This window comes from Magallana gigas, chromosome 6 (genome assembly GCF_963853765.1).
Source record: "Magallana gigas chromosome 6, xbMagGiga1.1, whole genome shotgun sequence".
Taxonomy (NCBI): Eukaryota; Metazoa; Mollusca; class Bivalvia; order Ostreida; family Ostreidae; genus Magallana; species Magallana gigas.
Genome location: NC_088858.1, coordinates 51383870 through 51408481, shown reverse-complemented (window position 1 = coordinate 51408481; position 24612 = coordinate 51383870). Strand labels below are relative to the sequence as shown.

Here is a 24612-nt window from a genome sequence, read left to right as displayed (position 1 = left end):
GCATTGTCCAGTTGACATGCGTCTGGTGCATGAAGGTACATCATGGTAAACGACATACCAGGACATTCCTATCTTGTTTTCAGTAACCATTTAAAGGGGCATGGTCACGATTTTTGTCAAATTTTATTTTTCTGTTTTTATTATTTGCAATGCTTTAGGAATTCATTTCTAATGATCAAATGACATTTGGGTGTCAGTCGTTGAGTTTTAAGCGAGATACAGGGCTCACAATTCTTCGTCATGTAAACAAGGCTCGTGCCCTGTTTTTGTTTACATAGGTTCAATATACCATTAAAAAATCTTTTTTAAAGCTGGTTTGTCTATCTTATTATTCATTTAAAGCATAAATAAACAGTTCCTAACGATTAACACATTTATTTTAGGTCTAAAACTGGAATTTTCACTTCAACATTCGAAATGTAAACAAACGCTTCCTTTACATATCGAAGAATTGTAAGCTCTATAACTCGCTTGTAACTCATCAAATGACACTCAAATTTTGGTTGCCTATTTAAAATGCCTTACTGAAGCATTGTAAACATCAAATTCGAAAAAATAATTTTTGACCAAAATCGTTTCCATGCCCCTTTAAGAGTTATTATTTAAAAAATGAATTATAAGGTAATTACATGTATGTTTTTGAACTTAGACCAATCGCGTAGGGAATATGTATTAAATCCATATATGTATTTCATTTGGCAATTGACGCTCAACTGCTTAGTATGATAATTTTTGGGAGTTGATTTTAAAATGTTTGCGAGTTGATTTTAATCAACACTCCTATGCAATTACTCATGCAAACCGGAAGTTAAACAGTGTTTAAGCACAAATCATCGCCGCCGACAAAACGTACTACTTAAAATAATCGATAATTTCGAATATTTGTAATGTATTCAGAAGCACTGTTTCTCAAGGAAATTCATTTATAAATACTTTAAATATAATCAGAATTAAATTGTTCGATCAATTTAAATATCTCTTTGTAGTCGTATGTATTCCTACGCCAGAGTTCGATTAGAGTGATAGCGTTTGGAATATAAAGGACAGACTATCCAATCTAAAGATAGAACAAGTACTGGCGTAGACTATACAAGGTATCACACCGGTAATTGTTTTCACTATATAACACTATAGAGGGGAAAAAATTCTTAAAAATCAGTTTGTATTTTTCATGACAAAATATTCGGAGGAAATGTTATTTGTTACCTATCTCATCAGCTAACACCATAAAAAGGGCAAGCGATACTGCATTTTCTCAAAATATCTAGCTCCAAACAGGTCTACCCTCAAAACCACGTGTTTTCCATTTGTATGTAAACAGACTGCACACTCCCCAGGAAGCTGCTGCATGAGCCCTGAAAGAAGTAGTCCCTGTGAAAAAAAATCATCACCTAACAAAATACATGAAATATCCTACTCAGTGGTACAAAAAATTTTAAAACTGAGTAAAGGAAAATGTAAAAATGCAGTCAAGGAAAAAAATAATTCTGAAGTATATATGGAACTACAATTGACTAAGTTCATTTTGATTGGCCGATTACCGGTGTGATACCTTGATATACTTTATCTTCATTAGTTTGTTAAAAATTGCTTTGATACACCTTCCCAGAAATGTTTCGATTACTGATACATAATACATCGCAGAGTTTGATGGTGTTGATTCTATCTTTGAATATTACACAACGTGGTCTTTATTGGATTTTCGTCTACATAGAATTCTTGACAAAGAAGAAAAAATGTGTGTAATTATTCAAATAGAGTCGAGAAACTACTAGCTATGCAAAATAACATCGTTGATATCAAAATAAATAATAATCAATGAAATCAGCTCCCGTTAGTACTTCAGTACTTTGATTTTAAAAAGATATTACCAGCCAGCTGCCAGGAGTGACTTGTGTACATAAAAGTTAAAAGTGGTAGCGTTATGGTTTGCGAAGCTGAGATGGCGCTTCCAAACAAAAACGACATTTGGGTAATATTTTTACAATAAATTATAATGAATTTAGGTTACTGTGTCATAAACACAGTTTATCCTAGTTAATGAAACTTAACATTTTTTAAGTACAGGATCAAAATGTTTCAGGCATCATTGCGCCAGGAATTTAATCCGACCTTCTCTTTCCACATCGAAAGAGTTTGTTAAATGAAGTAAATGATTGCTGCTTTGTAATTCGTGGTCATGAGATTTCATTACTATGCTGCAACATCACGTGGATTGACCGACGACGTAGTCCTACTAAAACAAACGTACACGGAGTGAATGTATAATAATGGCACGCCAAATGTTAACGGTTTCTTCACACAGCTGCAGTGTCCACGGTAGAATAGAAGACAACCGTATTTCTAAACCCAACTTAAATTTATAATTTTTTTATGCGCAGTGATATCACAGAAGATTTTGTACATCTATATTCTTTAAAATTATTGAATGAAATTTTATAAATCTGTCAAATTAAATTAACATTTTGATTGTTTAAATTTTAAAAAATGACATTAAATATTATAAATTCAAAGTCTATGCAAAGCAGGATGCAGTGTTGATTAAGTTGACCATCAACCACTGAAACTTGCTTTAATCAATATCACTTAAAAGCACGGACTATGTACAGTGAATCTTGAACATGTCAAAATACTTGTACATCATTTGTGTTCTTTTAAATGCGCAATAATTTATCAAATATCCAATTTGAAAAATCTAAACGATATTCATTAAAAATTATATTTCAACATTAAAATGGTGTTATGAGCAGGACCTTTGAATACCTATTGAATTTAATCCTTTTAATTCAATTTTCTACACTGTGAAGTTTAGAGATCGAATGACATGATTATCACGAATAGGAAATAGGTTAGTAATAAATTGACAGAAATTGAAATGGAATGTTGGGTATATAAAACATATTGTGACTTCCAAGAAACTCGTTTAAATTCCAAATGAAAGAGAATATTACAAACAAATTAAGAAGTGTTTAATGTGCTTATAAATAAAAATCATGTGGTTCAATATAGTAAACATTTAATGCAATTAAATAAATGTGTATACCTTGGTAACATGGTATATAATTTGAAATGTGATATAAACAACTACATTGCACTCTGATGGATTCAAAATGAAATCTCAGAGAAGAGACCTAAATAATTACCCTTTAGATTTATTTATGTCACTGCTCACAAGAACTACATTTGTCATAATATGGAAATAAAATGATGTAAAAATTTACAAATCAGTGATATTTAACTCAGCTGTTGAACTAAAGCTCTGTAGAAAAGAGATGAGGTAAACTTTTCCTCTTTAATCAATTCAGAAGGGCGTTGGTTTATCTACATGTACCAAGTGTTATTATGCCATAAAAAATATCATAAAAAGTGCACAAGTATTTGGAGGAGAACTAAAACAAGGGACCAACTGGCCTGGACGGTCAGCTGTGTAACACAACCCCCAGATAGACCTGTCAAGGAGTCCCATGATTGCATTTTAAGCTTCAATTTGGATTCAAACCCCTGATCTTATACTACGCTTTCTCTGACTCTTACTCCCAATGGGGGGGGGGGGGGGGGGGGGGTTCTTGGATTATTTATTTATACCCTAGCTTCAGGGAGGAAAATTGTAAACTTTTGGTAAAAATAGACTTGCAGGCCAATCTTTTGTAATATTCACTGTTTCATACATAATGCACACAACATGTATACAGTGTATTGCTACAGGCATATAATGCACAGGAAAAGCTTTCAAGATGAAGTTTAAAATGTGAAATTGTAAATGGACAACACATGACAGGTGACAATAGGGTGTCAAATAGACTCAAATGACCTAAAAATAAATAAATGTTCACTAAATGACCATAATCACTCCAATTCCCCCAAATAAAAAACCTCATTGCAACCCTTTCTCCATGGGTTGTGAATTTTACAATTAAAGAAGACGACATAATGTGCATAGTAACAATGCATTATGTTTATCTCAATTAACTTTGAAAGTACATAAAATATTATACAATATTTTCATTTTAAAATTTACTATAAATGGAAGTCATATTGGTACCACCCTAGAGCCTGAACCCCTGATCCATAGGCCATGAATTTCACAATTTTGGTGGCGGAATTCATAGCCATGCATGTAATATAAGGGAGTAGATAAAAAAAGAATTTCAAAGATTTAATGCAATTTCACTATTTGACCACATTGGCCCCACCCTAGGGCCTGATCCCCTAACCCAGGGGTCATGGTTTTTTTTACACTTGTGGCAGAGGGCTTCATGGACTTTATAACCATGCATTTAGGGTTTTTCCCAAAATGAGTGGGAGTAGAGGAGATAACTTTGGAATATTGATTGCATTTTAGCATATTTGGCCCTGTCCATGAGGCTCTGTGGAAGGTAAAGTCATAAATTTCACAGGTTAGATTCCTCTTCTCCTTCAGATGCTTCAATCAGAAAATGTTTACAATTGGTTTTGAAGTTTTCAAGAAGTTAAAAATGTAAATAAACACACACTGACAAACAAAGACCAATGCAACAGGTCACTTGAGTGATCTAAAAATGAGTGCTTTTTTTATTTATTCTATTATAGAAGGTTCCTCTTAACAGGCATTAAAAAACATCAAATTAAATTTCAAATACGTAATATTATTACAAACGTACTTAAAATAACAAACATAAATGCACAATCTATCACATTTCTGACAGATCATAAAATTTGTTTTGTTCCATAATCAAAAATCTCTTACATTCTGACTTTGATTGGCTGACTGTAATTCAGGTACATGTAGGATAAAGCTGACATAATTTTTATACATGTACATCTGGGACTTTAAAACTGACGGAAGATTATGCAAAATCTTTTAAACAGACATCCTCTCCATGGAGTACTTAATAAAAAGTCTTTAGAACACTCATTGATGTTCAACCCCTCAATGAAAGTTTTTCAATTAAATTGATTTTTCACACTGCATTTTGAAATGTGTGCATTGAGGATCTCACAAAGTGAGTATACTGTCCTTCATAAAAGCTCCTCTAAAGAATGAAAGTCTTTAAAAAAAAATTCCTATGAATTAAGAAAATATTAATATATTTTTAACAAAAGAAGGGACTTAAACATGTTTAATATTGCACATAAGATACCATATCTAGCACAAATTCTTATCACAATATGGCATCTTTCTAATAAAGGATACAAAAATTTGAAAACGCAATTCTTAAGTTGAACGTAAATAACACAGAAGTGAACACAAAAAACAGATCACATGACCTTTGTAGTGAGAGAAGTGTGTGTTTGCTTGCTTGGATCTATAAACATGGAATGAGTTTGAATGAGCTGGATTTCCATAACTTAAATTCTCAGGGCTTTCCCCTTAAAACCATAAAATTCCCTTCTTTATTTTCTTCTAATGTTACCCAATATGTCTGAATGTGAAAGGATGCATTTAAATCCAGATATGTATCACAAAGTGTCAGAACGTCAAGGCATCAACTGGACATCAAGTCTTGTTGAAACTTCTCCAGGGCCCACTGCATGGACCAGATGGCCAGGGGCCGCATGTAGCCAAGTGAGCGGTAGATGTTGTCCGTCATGTAGGCCTCGGGAGTCTGGAAGGCTAGCCCGTACCACTCCCAGCACACGTGGTAGGCCCCCCAGGCAGTCTGAAAGGCCTGATCCAATAAACCCTGCCAACAAAATAGCAATATGTACATGTACATATACACCCTGTCAATGCACTGACAACACATACTGTAGATTCACAGAAAGCAGAAACTAACAAGTACTCCTAAGGGGGATGTCAGCCATCTTGAACATATGTTGACCAAAAATGTAAACATTGTACAAGGTTCAACCTTTTTCTCCACAAATGGTTGTAGAGTGCACACTAATGACCCCATTTAATATTTTCAATTTAAGTCTACAGCTGGGCAGTTCTAAGTGATTAAAAAAGATATGATTGTTCTCTTGAATGTGCAATTTACAAATAAAACATCATGAAAACCTCATAATTATTGCTTTTTATCTTTTGACAACTGTTGGTCAGTTTTTGCAATAAACAAGTCAGTTCAAGAAGTTTTTACATTTTTTGCCCTCATATGTACAAACATAACCCCTAAGATGTTTTTCATGATTTGATTAGTTCAAGAGCAATAATTCAACTAGATATTTATAAGTTAATATTTCAGCTTTTAAGATATAAGCATGCATGTTGAAAGATTACTTTTTCAAAACTTAACCTCGCCGTAAAAAATACTAAATGTAAAAAAACAATTATTATTAAGATATTTTCACTCAGCTTTGAACATCATTTTCTTACAAAGCAGCTAGCTTATTGTACAATGTAGTGAAATCACCCACCTCTTGAATCATGTTGGCAGCCAACCCATAAGTGACCCCTACCCAGAATTCCTCAGACTGGCAGCTGCTGATGTCTTTGCTCCCGTCAGGACGTGTTCCATTAATGGCCCCCATGTTCCCGCCCTCAAACATCATCACATTGTTCTCGAAGATCTTTTTTAGCGAGGATTTCACACGATCTGGAGGAAATATCTGCAGTAAACCAAAATCCAATCAAATAATACAGTAAAAAAAAATTTTGGTTCTATGCATGTTAGAAATATCAATGAAAACAAATTCATCTTACAGAGATAAAATACAATACAAGATATTTGTACATGTATCTAAGGAAAGACAAGGCCAAAAAATAGTCATCTGAGCATTTTTTCTCTTATAGTATTTTTTTTTAGTTAAAAACATATCATAATAACCAGATGTCTCATAGATTTTCTTTCTCCTAGATTGCTTTGAGAGATAAACAAGATAAACATAAATAGGTTATCCTAAACAAATGCACATATTCTCAGAGAATAGTTGTTTAATGATGGCTGAATACAGACTACATATATGGCAGACTGAAAGCAACAGACTTAAATTATCTAAAATACAGCGTCTTACGAATGACTTACATCATCATCCTGCAGCCCCGATGCTTTCAGGAACCAGTGGCCAGCTAGCTGATCCGCCATGATGCTGTCATGGTGACCGCCTGAACTACAGTCATAGTTATAGTAGGAACCTACAGAAAACAGACAGGAATACTTCATTCAATTTGTGTTCACTACTGGTAAACCATACTAGTGTTATCAATAACCCTTACTTCATCATTTCCACATAATCCAAATACCGATATTGTTTCGATAATAATTCAAATACAATGGCAGAAAATTGTATACAAGCATGTCACAAAACTTATAGCAGACTGCATCTTCTGCAGAATTATGAAAGAAGACTAATCAATATCTGCAATACATGTACTTAAAGACAAATGTCCCTTTTGCAGATATCATGGGAAAAATGAGTATTTAACAAAATTCAAACAATCTGAATTAAATCTTGTTAAAAAATTTTAAGTGAATATTTGGTAGGCTCTGTGAAATAGTAAGATATTAATTCCAGTACATGTATGTGGTTTCCCCATAAGATAACTACCTTTGAATGATATACCACAGTGGTGGAACTTACCATTCCAGAGTTTGTTTTGGTAAGAGACCTTGCCTTTGTCCAGAATCTCTTTGTAATGGAGAACATCGTCCTCTTTCTTTAGAATGGTGGCCATCTCTATCATCATACGTAGAGCGGCCAGCCACATTCCACCACAGTAGGCACTGGCAACAAAATCAAAGATAATCGAATAATCCCTGAGCAGTATAATCAAATGTCAATACCCCCCTCCCCCTCCCCCTAGTTAAAACAAAATAAAAATCTTGTTACATCATGAAAAGTACAAATTGCATATTCAACAAAGCCCTGAACATTAAACTTAATGCATAATATTTGAAGCCAAGATCTCAAACTTACAGAGTCATAGATGTTCAAAAGTTCTCTCGAATAACAATGGAAACATACATGTGTGGATCTAGAGGGGGGTCAGGGGGTTACTGACCCCCCCCCCCCCTGCAAATTTAAATTTCTTTTACCTTATAAAATTTAAATTTACATTTATAAATTACCAAAAATATGCCTCAGGCCCCCAAAACCCCCCACCCCACCCCCACCCAGTGAACTCAAATAACTGTAGTACCCCCTTGGAAAAGTTTTCTTGATCCGCACATGACAGGTTTTGATTTCTACAAATTCTCCAGAGCAAAAGAACATGAACAAGATATCTGTTTTCTCATGATCAACGGAATCACTATGGTACCTTGCTCCTGTCATTGTCCAGGCATCGAACGTCTGATCAGCAAATCCACCATTGTCAATGATTCCATCATCGTCTACATCCCATTTCTTGGCTGTCTCCATAACATACTAATGAAAAATAGTTAGATTACCGGTAATTATAGATTTTTAGTATATTCTGTAAAATTAATAGTCAGATTATACATTACATTATAAAAAACCATAAAATCTTCAGAACATTGACAGTTATTGTTACACATTTAATTCATTTTAAACTTTAAACAAACTAATCTAATTTGTCGATATTTAAGAAAATACACAAAACATTCATCTTATAAAGCTTGTCAATAATTATAACAACATCTCAGTGGGGTAACTTCCTCTACACCGACCTTAGCCACAGGGTACATGTGTCGGAGGTAGGCGTCGTCCTTTGTCGCGGAGTAGTCTCTATAAGTCTGCAGTACAAACTTCATGTTGAGGTCCTTCCAGTTACAGGTCGGGTGTATTACGTAACAGTTGACACGATTCCATGGCTCGTCCTCTACAGGTCAAGGACAAAAATTTCGTGATGACAAAATATTTTATTGTCTACCAAATTTTATTTGTGCATCAGAAAACTATAGAACAAAGTTATCTGAGTCCCATAATCTGATACATGTATCCAAACATGTTAATTTTTTAAATAGAAATTGATATATTGAATAAAAAATGAAAAGGATCAATTTATTCCACCACTACTTTTAAATAAATGTAGTCTACCGGTAATTGATTTCAATGAGAGGGTGACAATCTTTAAATACTTCATCATACTGCAAGCAAGGGGGAATAAATCTGCTCCAAACAAGGTTTTTTTTCACCTACATGATATCTGATTCTGATCAGAAAAAGGTTCATTGTCACAGTAAAATTTTTAACTGAAGGCACTTTAAGGGTAAAGTTCAAGAAAGAATTGGTCATGTACAGAGAAAATAATCTCCAACCAAGTGACATTGGACAAACGAAAAAGAGGCCCAAAATAAACTGATGTCATTTTAACTCACCAGGATCACCCATGTCATGAGGAACGGCATGTAATCTCTTTCTAATTCCTACTTCTCCGCTGGTCAAGAATTTGATTCGAGTTGAATCTTCCGATTCTACTGCTGTTGCTAAAAATTAAAATTCATTAAAACTTGTTATGTAAAATATTGAATACATTACCATCTTTACAGTATATTAAAATTCAAAATGCTTGATCTCGATTACTTAATTGCTACACAATGTATATGAGAGCAAGCAATCAAATACAACAGCATCTAGGTGTTGTATAAATTTAGGCGTTTTCCTGACTGTTCAGCTACAATTGTTCTAGGATATAGAATATATAGATATCATAAATGTGTAACCTAGCTGAACTGTATGAAAGTGCTATGTCTCTCTTTTAAATACACTGTTTTATCAAGCTTTATAGGATTACACAATGTACATCTTAAGTCACAAAATATGTCTCTTATAACTCAATTCTGAGAGTACATCATGTACTATGTAAGTTGTAAGCTTTTTCCTGTGTATTCTACAAGATACATGTTTATAAATAGGTAACGTTTCTATATCAGCTGACATTTTTACCCATCTGTCAACATTTCATAAAGAAACCATGATTTGTATCAAGCTTCTTTCACCTAAAAAATGTAACAATATACGAAAAAAAACTCATTACTTTACATTCAAATGTATTGAGAATTTAGTGCAATAATAGAGACTTTTTCCAGACCTTGATCCATTGCATGTTAAAGACTTGACAACATTTTGAAACATTTGATTTGATTCAATAAAATTAGAACACACTGAGTTATCTACATACATGCATCACAACAATATATATCTATATCCAATATATGTCACAAGACATCAATTAAAAACCTACTACTAGTAGGCTACTATACTTATAATAATATCCTAAACTTAACAATACTGGTACTTCAAATAACAACCCAATTTTTATCTAATATATGAGTAATATTCTTCTTTCATATTATTTTAATGTACATTACAAAGTCCTATTTTTAATGAGAGATAAATTTTTTTTATATAAATGCTATTTTTTACATCAATATTTATATATTTAAAGTAAATCGTTTACAATATTTGATATTTGGAAGTTACATGTATAATGTATACAAGGAAATATTCACCCTTGTTTTATTTTCACCCTCTTCACCCTCGTTGCCAACAGGCAAATTAAGACTGGGCGAATTCTTATATCTCAAATTGTCTCTCTTTAAACACAACTGTGTCTAAGCCAATTCAAGACAGGGCAAAATTGTCTGCAAGAGTAGAAGGGCGAAAATTACAAGGAGCGAAAATAACCCTGTATATATTATACAAAACATAATGCTACCTACCAATATCATACTGTAATGAGATTTGTAACACAGTGCTCCCTACCAATGTCATACTGTAATGAGATTTGTAACACACTGCTACCTACCAATACTGTAATGAGATTTGTAACATAATGCTCCCTACCAATGTCATACTGTAATGAGATTTGTAACACACTGCTACCTACCAATACTGTAATGAGATTTGTAACATAATGCTACCTACCAATGTCATACTGTAATGAGATTTGTAACACAGTGCTACCTACCAATGTCATACTGTAATGAGATTTGTAACACACTGCTACCTACCAATATCCTACTGGAGATTTGTAACACAGTGCTACCTACCAATATCATACTGTAATGAGATTTGTAACACAGTGCTACTACCAATGTCATACTGTAATGAGATTTGTAACATAATGCTACCTACCAATAGAATACTGTAATGAGATTTGTTACACAATGCTACCAACCAATGTCATACTGTAATGAGATTTGTAACACAGTGCTACCTACCAATGTCATACTGTAAAGAGATTTGTAACATAGTGCTACCTACCAATTTCAAATTGTAATGAGATTTGTAACACAGTGCTACCTAGCAATGTCATACTGTAATGAGATTTGTAACATAATGCTACCTACCAATAGAATACTGTAATGAGATTTGTAACACAATGCTACCAACCAATGTCATACTGTAATGAAATTTGTAACACACTGCTACCTACCAATACTGTAATGAGATTTGTAACACACTGCTACCTACCAATACTGTAATGAGATTTGTAACATAATGCTACCTACCAATGTCATACTGTAATGAGATTTGTAACACAGTGCTACCTACCAATGTCATACTGTAATGAGATTTGTAACACAGTGCTACCTACCAATGTCATACTGTAATGAGATTTGTAACACAGTGCTACTTACCAATATCATACTGTAATGAGATTTGTAGCACAGTGCTACCTACCGATATCATACGTTATGAGATTTGTAACATAATGCTACCTACCAATGTCATACTGTAATGAGATTTGTAGTTTGGGCCACAGCATGATTAGGGAGAAAGAGGCGTAATGGTGAACATCATAGGTATTGTACATTCTGTACTCATGGCCTGCAAACAAAAGCTTGGTTACTTCCTGTACATACTATATAAGTAAATAACTTATCTAAACAAAGTTAACTTTTATCAACTGATTGTCAATAAAACACATCAAACTCATAAAACAAGAAATTGCAGTTACCTCTTTTAACAATTAAAATATTGATGCTTGATAGGTAAGTTAGAAACTAATGCAGCATATGCTTTCCTATAAGTAGCTTTTGTCTAAATCATTTCAACTTCTGACACTTCCCTCAGCTATTGCTTCTCAATATCATGGTCACTGACCTTCCAAATATCCGAATCTGCTGAACTCCTGGACGATTGGGGGATCTTTGGGGTCAGTGACCCGGACCAGTTTCCCTCCTTGTCCCTCCACGGGGTCAATCCACACTGTGCCCCCATCACTGACGTAATACAACTCATTGAACAGGGCTGACTTGTACCAGGCAGGCAGATTTCTACAGAGGGAATGGTGTAATCTCTGTGTTTCACGTTTGTGACTGCATGTGTAATTGTGTCATTTTGTATGTCTTCTATGATGCTATCAAATCATAATCAACTATTGATGGGCCAAAAGCTTGTTTTCTACTAACTACTTTTGTACAATTCATTTTCATTGGTTGGTTACTTATTTTCTATTGACACATGGTTGAATATATTGATTGGTTACATGTAAAACTTGATTAGATTTTGATTGGCCACTGATTGCCTATGATTGATTTTGATTGGTTACTTGTTCTGTAGGACGGTTTTTTGCCATTCCTCTATTTTCTGTTCCCATGCGCTGTAATTAGCGGCAGCATAACTAGACATCCTTGGTCCTGCCTCTCCATCCAACCCAAACCAGCGCGAGTATCGCCTGTCATCAACAATTAAAATAATACATTACAACGTCCATTGTCCATGATGTTTAATAAAAATGCCTTCCAAATATTTGTCAAAATTTTTTTGTTACAATTATAAACATATTTCAAACTTCATTCTTACTTACTGTTTATATAAAAAAAAAAACCATGCACTTCAGTGTGATTATGAAATATATGAGACAACATGTACATTTACCTTGCATAGAATCTTTCTTTGGCTTTGAAGTGGATGATTGGCATGTCCCAGGTCAAGGTGAACTCAAGGTCTTTGGACTGTTTTGGTGGAAGATTGGCCTTGACACAGACTGCTGCTGCACTCTCCTCACCTTTACCTGTACAGGTCGTCTTACCTATATCCAATTTACAGGTACACTATTTTAAGGTAAGCTTAATTTTTAAATAAAAGTAAAAGTTTCAATTGATATAAGGGATCGAAATTTTACATGTGTAGATTGTAAATCATACAAGTTGCAATATATTCAGTTGATACAATAGTACAGTTACTATAATTTACTAAACTATATATAAAAAAAAATGTTTCAAGTAGATTTAGATATTTTTAATAGTATTGTCTCACTTTGTTTTGTTCTAAATTACAATCTTGATAACAACAAGGGTGAGAATCCACCACTAGGAATCTGTGTGAGCACTGACCAGACAGACAGATAGACAGACAGACAGACAGAAAAACAGATTGACAGATTAGCACTAGAATCACATGGTATATGGGTTAAAGCCCTTCATTGGTCCATTATAAATTCATAATACAGTATTTTCTACAAAATAATATTCATCAGTTATTCTGTCATAAGCATAAACTTGATGAACACAAAGCTAGTATGACTTGCTGAATCACATGAATATACATGTTAGACTGAACAGCTACATTCTATTCCTTGCTCCCATCAAAGACATGGTAAAACCCACGTACATAAAAGCAATAGTTACTTGTACCTGCAGGTAAATGTTATCATGAATGTTACTCTCAAGTAATAACTAATAAAAGACAAAGTTCTCCTACTGACAATAAAATGCTGGGGTGGATTCTGTGATGTAATTGTCTCTTGTTATATCTGTACAGTAATCAATGTTTGATTGGATCACATGCACTAGAATCTTTGGTTACATAAGCGTGTTTATGTGTCACCACATTAACTTGTTGACATTGGCATCACTGAGGTTTACAAAGAAGCAACATTGTCTATTATTGATGCAATGCTCGTAAGCTGATTCTTATACCATCTTTTACCTTTTAAACTGAATTTTGGATGAAAAGCCAAGAAACTAAAAGTTTGCAAATAAAAAGAAATAATTAAGCCAACAGGGAAAAAACATTCAAAATATACATTTGTAAGCAATGGCTTGCTTTGGTAATACAGTTCAATAAATTTTTTTTTTAAGAAAATCAGGTAGCATGCAAGTTAGACATTTTAGGCCAAGATAAATACATACATATTACAAGTATGTTTCCATGCAGTCTCCCAACAGACCATATTTTAAACATTGCATTTACACACACCAAAAATTTTATATAACAAAATTTTCCAGAAGTTATCATTTTTAGTTTCACTTTTGAAAATTCTCTTTTTAGTCTCTCTTTTCTTTATTCACGTGCTTACCTAACCAGTACAAGTGTATATTGTCAATACTGACAGCAATAAACAATATATATGTAAGCAACATACTCATCATTTATCTTGGCCTGATGTTAAAAAGGTGCATGTTATCAAATTAATGTTATGCAAGGGTCTCAGCTCTCTTCTCCAGCTCTACAGAGCTAACTTGATCATCTCATATAACCCACCATCTCACTACACAACCAAATCTCAACAAAAAACAATACAACATTACTTTAGAAAAAACCCATCGGTTTCATTATGATATAAAAGTCAACAAAGAACAGAAACCAACACCAAAACAAATCAAAACAAAAATAGGACATTCCTGCATTTATTAATGAGGGATGAAAATCATTTAAACCATTAACAAGAATCCTGAGAGACCTTAACCCTTAGCACATCCAATTATCCACTCGGCAGACACATGCAATACAGGTACAACTAATGTGTTACAACTACATCCCACAGACACAGCCTCTGATTAACATATAAAGCACATAGGTATGGCACCTGCCAGCCAGGTGTAAATACAGGTGACTTAGGTATATCTTACCTGAAGGAATTGTGAATAAATTAAGGACAAGGTGTGCCAGAGATAACAGAAGCTGTAGGAGAAGTGAGAGGGGAGAACAAGTCCTGCTCTTCTCACCTTTCTCTACAAAACAAAGTCAAACTCTGATTACTGGCGGCAGCCATCTAGGGAGGCCGAGAACCTTGGCTCAAATCATACAATATATACACTAGAAATTACCAACATCTAAACAATGAAAATTGTCTACTCAACCTAGCAATTAAATGTACCAGAGTTGAGGGCTAGGAGAGATTTTGGAAGTGTTGATGTGATTGCCTCACTGCCCCATCCAATTTTTGCAAGTTGATTGTGTGTATCAATTTAAGGGTGGTAGTAAGAGATTCTGATCTTTTAAATGGGTGGTAGAAAAGTTAATTCTTAATTTTTCTAAACATACAAATTATCTAAAAACTACTTTAAAATTAAAAAAATACACTGTGACAGTAAAATCAAAAATATCTTTTAGAAATATCACAAACTGTAGCATTGAAAATATAGAAAAGAAATGCTTCATAATAATTGATACCTTGTTAAACTTTGCATTCATCCTTGGACCCAATTACTCATCACCTGGGATAACAATTTGAAATATACAGGGCCTATACTATTAATATCAGAATGCTTTCAAAAATTATCTTTAAAAATATAACATTCAGAGGTTTTTATAAAAGGTATATCCCTATAAATGTTCTGATGTTGAACTTTGCATCCCCACTGGGTTCCCAGTATTTGTGGGATCATGTCAAAAATTTGTAAAGTATACTAGTGGGTGGATAGCCAGAAGACTTGACAGTTAGATGAAGGACAAAATGTGAACAGAAACTTGAGCACATAGCTCAGGTGAGCTATCGGTTCTAAAACCATCCCAGTTGGCTACTTTTTTTAAGTTAGTCAGAAAAAGGCAAAGAGTGTAATAAAGGTAAAAAAAACTACCGGTAATACATGTACATACATGTGTATGTGTATCAATTTTCAGAACACAAAAATACCAATACATGTATACATATTCTTTAATTTTGATATATCATACACATCCATGTACTTGCAGTGTATTATATTTATCATGAATTATGTATTAAATACATCTATCTAATTACATGCAATATGCGTTGTTATAAAAAAAAAATGAAGTTCATACTGATATAGGAGTAATCAAAATAGAGAGATTAAATGTTTAAATGTGTCTAAAAATACATGAAAAGTATCAATTAGGCTGCTCTGTTGCCACTGTGAATTTACAATGCCAAAGCCATGATGTACATGTACTGTGGCATACTGCACTTATGCACAACCTAATAAAATAATGCTCTTGAATTCAGCATCCTTGATATGCTATGATTTAAGTGTGCATTCCAAGTTTCCAACAGTAACAACAGTCTTTATAGTTTTTGTTATTAATGGTATGAGAAGACAAAAAGATAGCAAATCATTAAAAATATCAAGATGCATATACATATACACGTAATGAACATAAAAATTACAGTAAATGGCTGGTGCAAGAAGCAATAGTTGTGTGTAAGAGAAGTGAAACATCCATCATCAATGGATGAAGCACTTCCTCCTATGGTTAGAACAACTACTGCAGAGAAACTATCTTGTCTGAGTTCCCTACACTGTAGTAAGAATCATATTCCATAAATTATGTTGGTTAAGTTGTTTTATATTTTCAGGCTGTGGTAAAGGAATGCAATGATTTAATTGTATCCAAGCTTTTTATGGAACCAATCAGATCAAAATATGAAGAGGCTATTCACCCAAATGTGGTACAGTGGTAATTGTTTTTGTTAATGGCATGAATACTTCCATATGATTGTTCTCAGTTTAGAAAGTACTTTGAAAAATTTATGGGTTATTTTTTGGGTCATTGGTATCTATGTTGTCCATTATCAATTTCAAAATTTCAACATTTTTAAAATTTAGATAAAATCATTTCATTCAGAATTAATATAAGATGTAAATAAGAGTTTTTCGGTGAAAAACCATTCCATGACCCACAGAGTTCCTAATTAGCCTCTATCAGCAGCAGTAGTCTAGCTGTCACACAAACTAAAAGATTCTACAGTGAGCAGTGATACAGAACTACACAGGCTTCACCCTGCTTCACGGTCCACCTACCCCCCTCAGTGTTCAGCTGTCCGTCCTCTTTAAGGTCTTCCCAGACTTCCTGTCCCGTCCCCCGGGGGTCAAAATACTCCTTACAGGTCACAGAAACATCATCCTGTAATCAAACAGAAGGCACTACCATAAATACTAATTGTGTATATACTTCAACCACCTGAAATACAATTGTAATATGTATGTACATGTGTCACAAGTTATAATTTATTTTGACTATCTTTAGAGAATCTATGTACTATCTATTGATTTCTCTTTGCAAATTATATCCATAGAGGGATTTTTTTTATGATCTGATACTGTACACTATTTATGATTACACAACAGTTTAGCCTAACCAAAAGACTTCTGCAAGGAACAGAACAGTGCAAATGAAAATGCTGACAAGAGGATGTGATCCTGTATCCCTATTGTGTTAATTTACTGAATAATCACTGCATTGTTAACAATTACTTAAATCTGGTAATGGTAATACAATACAATGGAGACATTCTTAATTTTAAAACGTACATGTACCTTCTAAGCATCTCTATACATTAAATACATTATTAACATTAACAAATTCAAGTGAATACAATACAATCCCATATAATCCACGGACTACATAAACCTACCTTGTGAACCCCTCCTATACAGTAAGTACACTTCATGTCCTGAATGTTGTGATTGATTGAGACGCCCGACACTTGCCGTCCCTCCGAGTTCTCATCAAACACGTGGTTATGACAACCCCCGTTCCCATCATCCTTCACTCCACGGCCATTTTTAAATGTAAACATGATACTGACATCTAAAGGTTCAGTGCCATTGTTTTCAGCCGTCCATATAAAGGTTGCCATGGGAAAACTTGTGTCCTTGAATTAAAAGATCAGACACAATTAAGGATTAATAATAATTTTTTTTTAAAACGACACAGAAAAAGATTTACTACATTTTACATAGGAAGTAAAAAGGAAGAGAAGGTGGGGGTGTGAAATCAATTACATCATCACAGAGCTTGTTCATATTCTGACCTCCTTGAAATATATGTCCTTTATTTCAACAAGACTTTGTTCTGATAAATCTAATAAGTTTGGTCAGTACAGTGAAAATAAGGTCACATTGACCTACTTTTGAGCCACGCTACATCTTCCCTCAACATGTATCATGCCCCATACAATAGCCCATTTGAGTAGCAGGGCACATCTTTATCCAAAGATACATCACCTGAGCAAGTTTAATTGTTTTAGGTCTCAGCATGAAAGATTTGAAATATCTTTTATAGGGATGGATTTACAAGTAAGCCCTTAGTATGATACAGTACAGTCAAACTTCGTTATCTCGAACTAGATGGGACTGTTTAAAAATTTCAAGATATCAGAGTATTCAGGATATTTAAAGTAAAAATAATTAAATTAAATGGTTGGGACTTGCAAATCACTTCGACATATCCATTGTATTGGAGATATCAGAGTTTGAGACATTGAAGTTTAACTGTATTTCAAAAGACAGCTGTAAAAAAAAGGCAACTTGTACTTCCATGTGCATGTCCATGCTGTATAATAATGTCTGACTAATCATACCTTGTAGTCATGTGGGAAAATAGGTGACACCTGTCTACAGATCAGACGTAGGTTGAACTCATCCAGATGGTAGACTGTCCAGGACCGGGGGTAGAGGGCATGGTAGACATCCCCCTCCCGAGGGGCCTGCCACTCCCAGGATCTCAGGGACTTGGAGCTCTCCCGCTGACCCGTCAGGACCTTCTGATATACTGTCTGACCATTCTTCCTGATGCACAGAATAAACTGTAGAGGAAAAGAACTAAACATTTAGATATTGTTGAGCATAACGGTAATAAATACTGGTAATCATCAGATGTCCATGATAAGTTTGGAATGAGCTCACTGAGAGTTGGCCAAACTCACTGAACTTTCCTTGGTTTAATGAATAATCCATTTCTCATTTCCAGTTCTCTTTTTCATGAAGGAAATCATACAAATCATCTATCATATACCAGGGTTTTTTTCGCGTGTATCCAATTTCTGCTTTGTTCTTAACAATTTCCAAATCGCAGAAAATAAATCAGCGTAAATTTGTTACAAAGTTTTGTTCTTGTAATTCTTGAAAGAGTTCTTCCTTTCCTAATAGAGAAAAGAGGTAAGTAAAAGTATGGTGAACAATGTTCAGTTAATTTAATTAGAGGTAGAAATTAGGGGATTAGAGGACAAGCACCTGATAACATGTATGTAGCCTCAAGCTAATTCAACTGGTCACTTTCCTTGCATTCACCAATCTCTAATTATATCTGAGCTACTGGTATATGTAACGATATATGATTTATAACTGTTTGCATCTCCGAAAATTATTATCGGTAATTATTTCACATTGCCGAAATTGTGTAAATGGTTTCATTGTCCAAATTTTTCAGTATTGAAAGTGACAATTTTCCCCCTCTTACTTCACAGGTTTAAACAATCGTAAATTATATTTTCACTTTGACTTTGAAATAGTGAAAATTTGATTCATGTAAATTTTATATTCTCTTCTAGGTTCCAATTCGCGGAAAAAACATGACGCAGAAAAACCTGATATATGGTAATTGGTAATACGAGCTCATAGTATAGCATGCTTTCACAAAATGGTCTATTAAGTGAATTCATAACTTCAAAACTAAATGTCATTAAAAATTCAATAAACAAAATTCAGAATAGGAAGTTATAGAATGCATTATTAACAATTTTTCTTAACTTGAGAATGAAATCTCATGTGTTCCCAAAGGACTTATATGCTACAAGTACCTGGTTGGCTTGGATCACTGTGTGATCGTAAATCCCTGGTACCATCTGAAACCTGGCAAACTCCCCTCGGTAGCCTCTCCCCATCGTCCCACATCCAATTCCCCCTATGGGAGCCCCTACAAACATAATACATTGATCATTTCAGAAAGGGGTCAATAAATTCCAACCTAAGAGGTCAAAATTGATTCTCCATATGACCAAAATATCTTATGATATCAGAGGGTTTGTGATACCATGGTAATATATGTAATAGTAGGGAAAATCAAAAATACAGAATTAAAATCAAAACACATGCAAATTATGATAATAAGAATACAGATTTGTACCATAAATTGCCTTGTGAAACAGCTGATCCATGTGATCTATAAACATCTTTCGGCCCTGGCGCCGTCTCTTCCACCATTCTTTTGCATATCTGTAACATAAGTCAAGTACTCTTAGACTGGGTGTTTTATTGTAAAGGATAATCTGCACTAAAAAATCTTTAATCTGAGTTCGAATCTAATACATGTATACCCAAAGAGCATTTTTATCTTTGCATTAATATTTTGTTATATTAATCATGTTAAAAAAATGATTGAAATAAGCTTCATATTAAATCTCTTCAGAGAGTTAAATAAAGGTTGAGTAATTTGATGTGTAGCAAACTATTTGAAAATAAATTAACTCTGTTTTTATAATTATGCAAATTTAAGGAAACATTTTAAAGGAGTGAGGGTTAGAGGAGACAGCTATAGCCACCACTGTTGCTATATGTTACTGAATACTCTTTTACAGGGACAGCATATGTATTTGAAAAAATTTGATGCGAAATAATTTTTTTTCATATTATGCAGGAAACAGTATATATAGGAACTTTGCAAGCATACAGATCAGCATGACCTAGCTCAATATTAATTTCATTTATAATTTCTTCATGATCTTTACTACCCAATGAGTTTTTAAATACATTTAAGATACAATTCCTACAAATATCTTTAAAATATGTGTGATAACTGAATGAATGTGCACACAGAGAACTCATTAATGTAAATTTGGAAATGTAAGAATTATCCCTATACATGTGTACCAGAATTTTTGCCCCTTATGCAGTGATAGGAAAGCTGGAGCTGGGCCAATGAGATCAGTCTGATTAAAATCAAACATTCATTAGCTTCTTTTTATTTTATTGTCTCATAAAGGTCCGTCAAGTGGCAATCAAAAGAAGCTGTTGAAGGTTTGATTTTAATCAGACTGCAATGGGATATAGTGAATCAGATATAAAAATCCATGGCTTTCCTGTCACAGATGGATATATGTATTCTGGTATTGCCTGAAAAGCCACGTGAATATATAATGTACATGTACATGTAATATTGATATTTTGTCTTCTTAATTAATACTTAAGCAACTGGCTCACCCAACCTAATCAATATGCAGAATAAATGGATAACGAGGGTAATATACATGTATGTATCTTTTGGGAAGGCAACATACAGAGCTTTTCCAGTGTATTTCAACAATTTTTGAGGGCAGAAAGAAAACCTTTTCACAAGAAATTCTTGAAGAATCTTGTGATATGATGAAAAAGTCAAAAACTTTATGCTGCTCTGTGTATAACTGATATTGACTATATCTATTACCAATGTGTGTAACGGGATGGGAAAAATAATGACAGACCAGACCAGGATTCGAACCCACGCCCCCTGAATTTACTAGGCAGGTGCTCTACATCCAATGAGCTATCTGGTGCTGGTATTTAAACCAGTGTGACCGTCACATTTCCCTAATTTAATCATTTTTTTCCCAATCTCATGTCATTTTCAATTTTATTAGACAACATAAAATTCCATTGTCTCATATACCTTCCTGATTTCACTTGCAATAATGCATTTTTTGTACATAACAATCAGCAATAAACCAAGCTGCAACGCACACAAGTCCATACCTGTATGCCTTTTATCAATAATGTTACACCTGACAACGACACAGTATTAGTTATATCCATCTACAAACCTTATCCCCAGTCCAATAAATCCGATGACCTGGCTGAACCGAGGCTGTGTAAAGGGTTTACATTTGATGCCACATTCATAATTCAGGTTGACTCGCCACCCAAAATCTGGGATCCCCTCAATCCTGGTTTTCGGTGTGGATATGCTATTGTCGCTGCCGTGTTGATGAGACGCCATCGAGGACAAGTTGCAGACACAATTATGTCTCACAACGGAACTCTAGTCGTTACAGGGAACTTGAATATTTAATTTTCTATTCCCATTTCGCAACCCTAACCGACTAGTCAACACGACAACTATTACTGCAGGATGTTTTTCAATACGATCGGGTTCGTTGTTTATAAGATTGTGAGGAACGAACCCGATAACTCTCTCTCTCTCTCTCTCTCTCTCTCTCTCTCTCTCTCTCTCTCTCTCTCTCTCTCTCTCTCTCTCTCTCTCTCTCTCTCTCTCTCTCTCTCTCTCTCTCTCTCTCTCTCTCTCTCTCTCTCTCTCTCTCGTTGCGGTTTCAAATTTTTAAGAGACATATTCAGATAATTAACTGTTAAATAGATGTATTTCATACTCTAATTTTGTATTAGTTGTATTTTCACTCAACTTTGGGGTTTATTAATGCATAATTAATCGTTCAAAGTGTTTTACTGAACTTTGCGTTGAAGCCCCAACGACTTTTTTTCATATAACAATCATAATGTAAAACGTTAAATTATTATAGCATCTTAGACTTTTATCAATCGAGAGCTTATATGAATAAATGAACCTGTTTCTATTATCAATAAGATAAATATATATTTATTGATTTACATATATATCACATATGATCGATCTTGTTAATGTTGGATTGGGATTCAATGTCATAGCCCAATAAAAGGTTCACCCCTTTGAAACAATGTAAAACATTGATTCTTGTATTAAATACATCATGAGAACGATCTTAATGTGAGGGTGGAACCTAGCATCATATCCCTATAAAAGGTTTCATTCGTAGAGATAATCGTAAAACCTTGATTCTTGTACATGTAAATACTTACATTGAAAATTGTCATCTGACGCCAGTCTGTGATATTCCTGCTGCAAGGAGCAAAAGCCACAATTTTTTGACAATTTTTTAAGGATATATAATCAACCACTGTAAAATGCAAGGCGAAGCTACATGGAAGGTAATTAAGAAACTCGAAAAGAGCTGACTTTTCATTGCATGAAAGGTATTAAATATCTACTGATAGTGATCGAAGTAAAATTTATAGAAGAAGTATAAGCTATTAGAAAATGTTTTAAACACAGATCCGTCATTGTGTCTGCTTTTATATTCATGCGCAATTAAGGTAGAGATTTAATATATATTCAAATGATAAATATAAATTTTTAGCAGTAATAATTAAAGGCCTTCGTTTTCTGGCTAGCAAAGAAACATTTATAATAACCATTTACAGTTTGCACATTATCATAATTTGACATATGGAAAACCAAATGGTCAAATATTCTTTCTGATGTGTAAATACCCATGTGTGTTTTCTAAGTGCCTGAAAAATTCATATAGATTTAACAAAATAAATTATATATGTCTTAGTACGTCATGTAATTCGTATCTTTAAATCATAAGTATTTTTCCTTTTTTTATTATAACAAAAATTCAAAAGAGCACTTAGAGACTACTTATTTAAATATTATATTAAAGAATGGAATTCTAAATTCACTATACACGCTGACAAAAAACCAAGTTGCTACAGCACTTTTAAGCAAAATTTTGGCCAAGAGAACTACCTAAGATTACTTAAAAATTTTGAGCAGAGGAGAAGTTTAACTCGTTTTCGCAAGTACAAGTACTTGTACAACTCAGTGAAATGATTCTTAAAGGTGGAATATAATGGTTTATAGTTATATATACAGATATATTATGCAGTGTATTTACTTTGGTTGGGGGGGGGGGGGGTTATGTTATGTATAAGCATACTGGCTTGAACACTTTGAGTACAAGTAGACCAGTCTAATCGACTGTGCAGGCACCGTCCCTTGGTACTCTCTGTTTTCAGGCCACTTTGTTTCTGTATAGCTGTTGTATTCACTGATGTGTAAATCCCATACATATATTTCATTGTATTAATGAAACATTTTGCATATTATTGCCTGGACATTGTGAGCAGTATTTCATTCATTATTTGTTATAATCATGATATTATTATTATTATTTTTTTAAATGTATATGCCCCCTGAGGGCCCTTGATTGGTGAATAAATAAATATACATGTATAAGACCATATGGGTAAATTTGATCATAGTGGGACATTTGTTCTTGCATGTATGATATATTTGTTTATTTATTTCAATATATGAAAGCTTTTCCAGAAGACAAAGGTATCTAGAGAGGGTGCCTTGGAACATTTGTTTTGGTTATATTTATGCCCTCTCTTGGTGTACACATGATACACAATCTACGATCTCGTCTCGCTTACCAAAAAATAGCTAAAAGTTCCTCATCGGTATATAAAACAAACATAGGTGAAAAAAGGTTTATGTAGAGCAGAGCGGATCAGAAACCCTTGACTTGGGAAGATGAGGTAATCACAAATTACAAAGCTTACCGAGACGAGGCATCACCTTTATGAGGCATCACTTGTATGAGACCACCTTTATCATATTATATGAATCAAAGTTAATGATATTGGATATTCATGGATATCGTTTTGACAAAATACCATATATCATAAGTTAAAAAAATTGTATGATAATCATATGTTAATTTCATACGGTATTATACGATACAATGTTTTTAATACAATAATATAAAATACGATATTGCATCCTATGACACTTTCAATATATATCATATAATACAATACAATAATTTAATAAATAATGATGCAATATAATATTGTAACATATGATATGACATTGTATTGCGGCATACATAATTGTATTTGATTACATAATACAATATCATAATTTATAATATATGATACAATATAGAATTATATGATACAATATCATATCCAAAATACATCACAAAACTGAAACATACGA

The 24612-nt window shown here is 33.7% G+C and overlaps 1 protein-coding gene across 2 annotated transcripts; it reads right to left on the bottom strand.

Moving 5' to 3' along the window:
• Positions 1–2954: 2954 nt before the first annotated feature.
• On the bottom strand, positions 2955–21926 carry LOC105326285 (non-lysosomal glucosylceramidase). Of its 2 annotated transcripts, XM_011426227.4 has the most exons (18): positions 21593–21926; positions 19924–20012; positions 19598–19713; positions 18380–18604; positions 17432–17671; positions 16818–16920; positions 14685–14786; positions 12709–12862; positions 12380–12505; positions 11932–12104; positions 11551–11655; positions 9201–9308; positions 8550–8701; positions 8180–8286; positions 7501–7643; positions 6945–7054; positions 6337–6528; positions 2955–5663 (listed from the first exon to the last, which is right to left on the bottom strand). In XM_011426227.4, the coding sequence occupies exons 1-18, from the start codon at positions 21766–21768 to the stop codon at positions 5466–5468; spliced, it is 2619 nt and encodes an 872-aa protein (XP_011424529.3). In that variant the 5' UTR covers positions 21769–21926; the 3' UTR covers positions 2955–5465. The 2 variants fall into 2 exon arrangements, with proteins under 2 accessions (XP_011424529.3, XP_011424531.3); XM_011426229.4 differs by lacking the exon at positions 14685–14786.
• Between the last annotated feature and the right edge of the window lie 2686 nt (positions 21927–24612).

Bases quoted from the DNA above. Each gene is read 5' to 3' on its own strand.
- LOC105326285 (XM_011426227.4), bottom strand. From the start codon at position 21,768: ATGGCGTCTCATCAACACGGCAGCGACAATAGCATATCCACACCGAAA. The intron at 20,013-21,592 runs GTTTGTAGATGG...CTTATGTTACAG, and splicing joins TTTATTGGACTGGGGATAAG to ATATGCAAAAGAATGGTGGA. The intron at 6,529-6,944 runs GTAAGTCATTCG...GGTTTACTGCAG, and splicing joins CGGGGCTGCAGGATGATGAT to ATATTTCCTCCAGATCGTGT.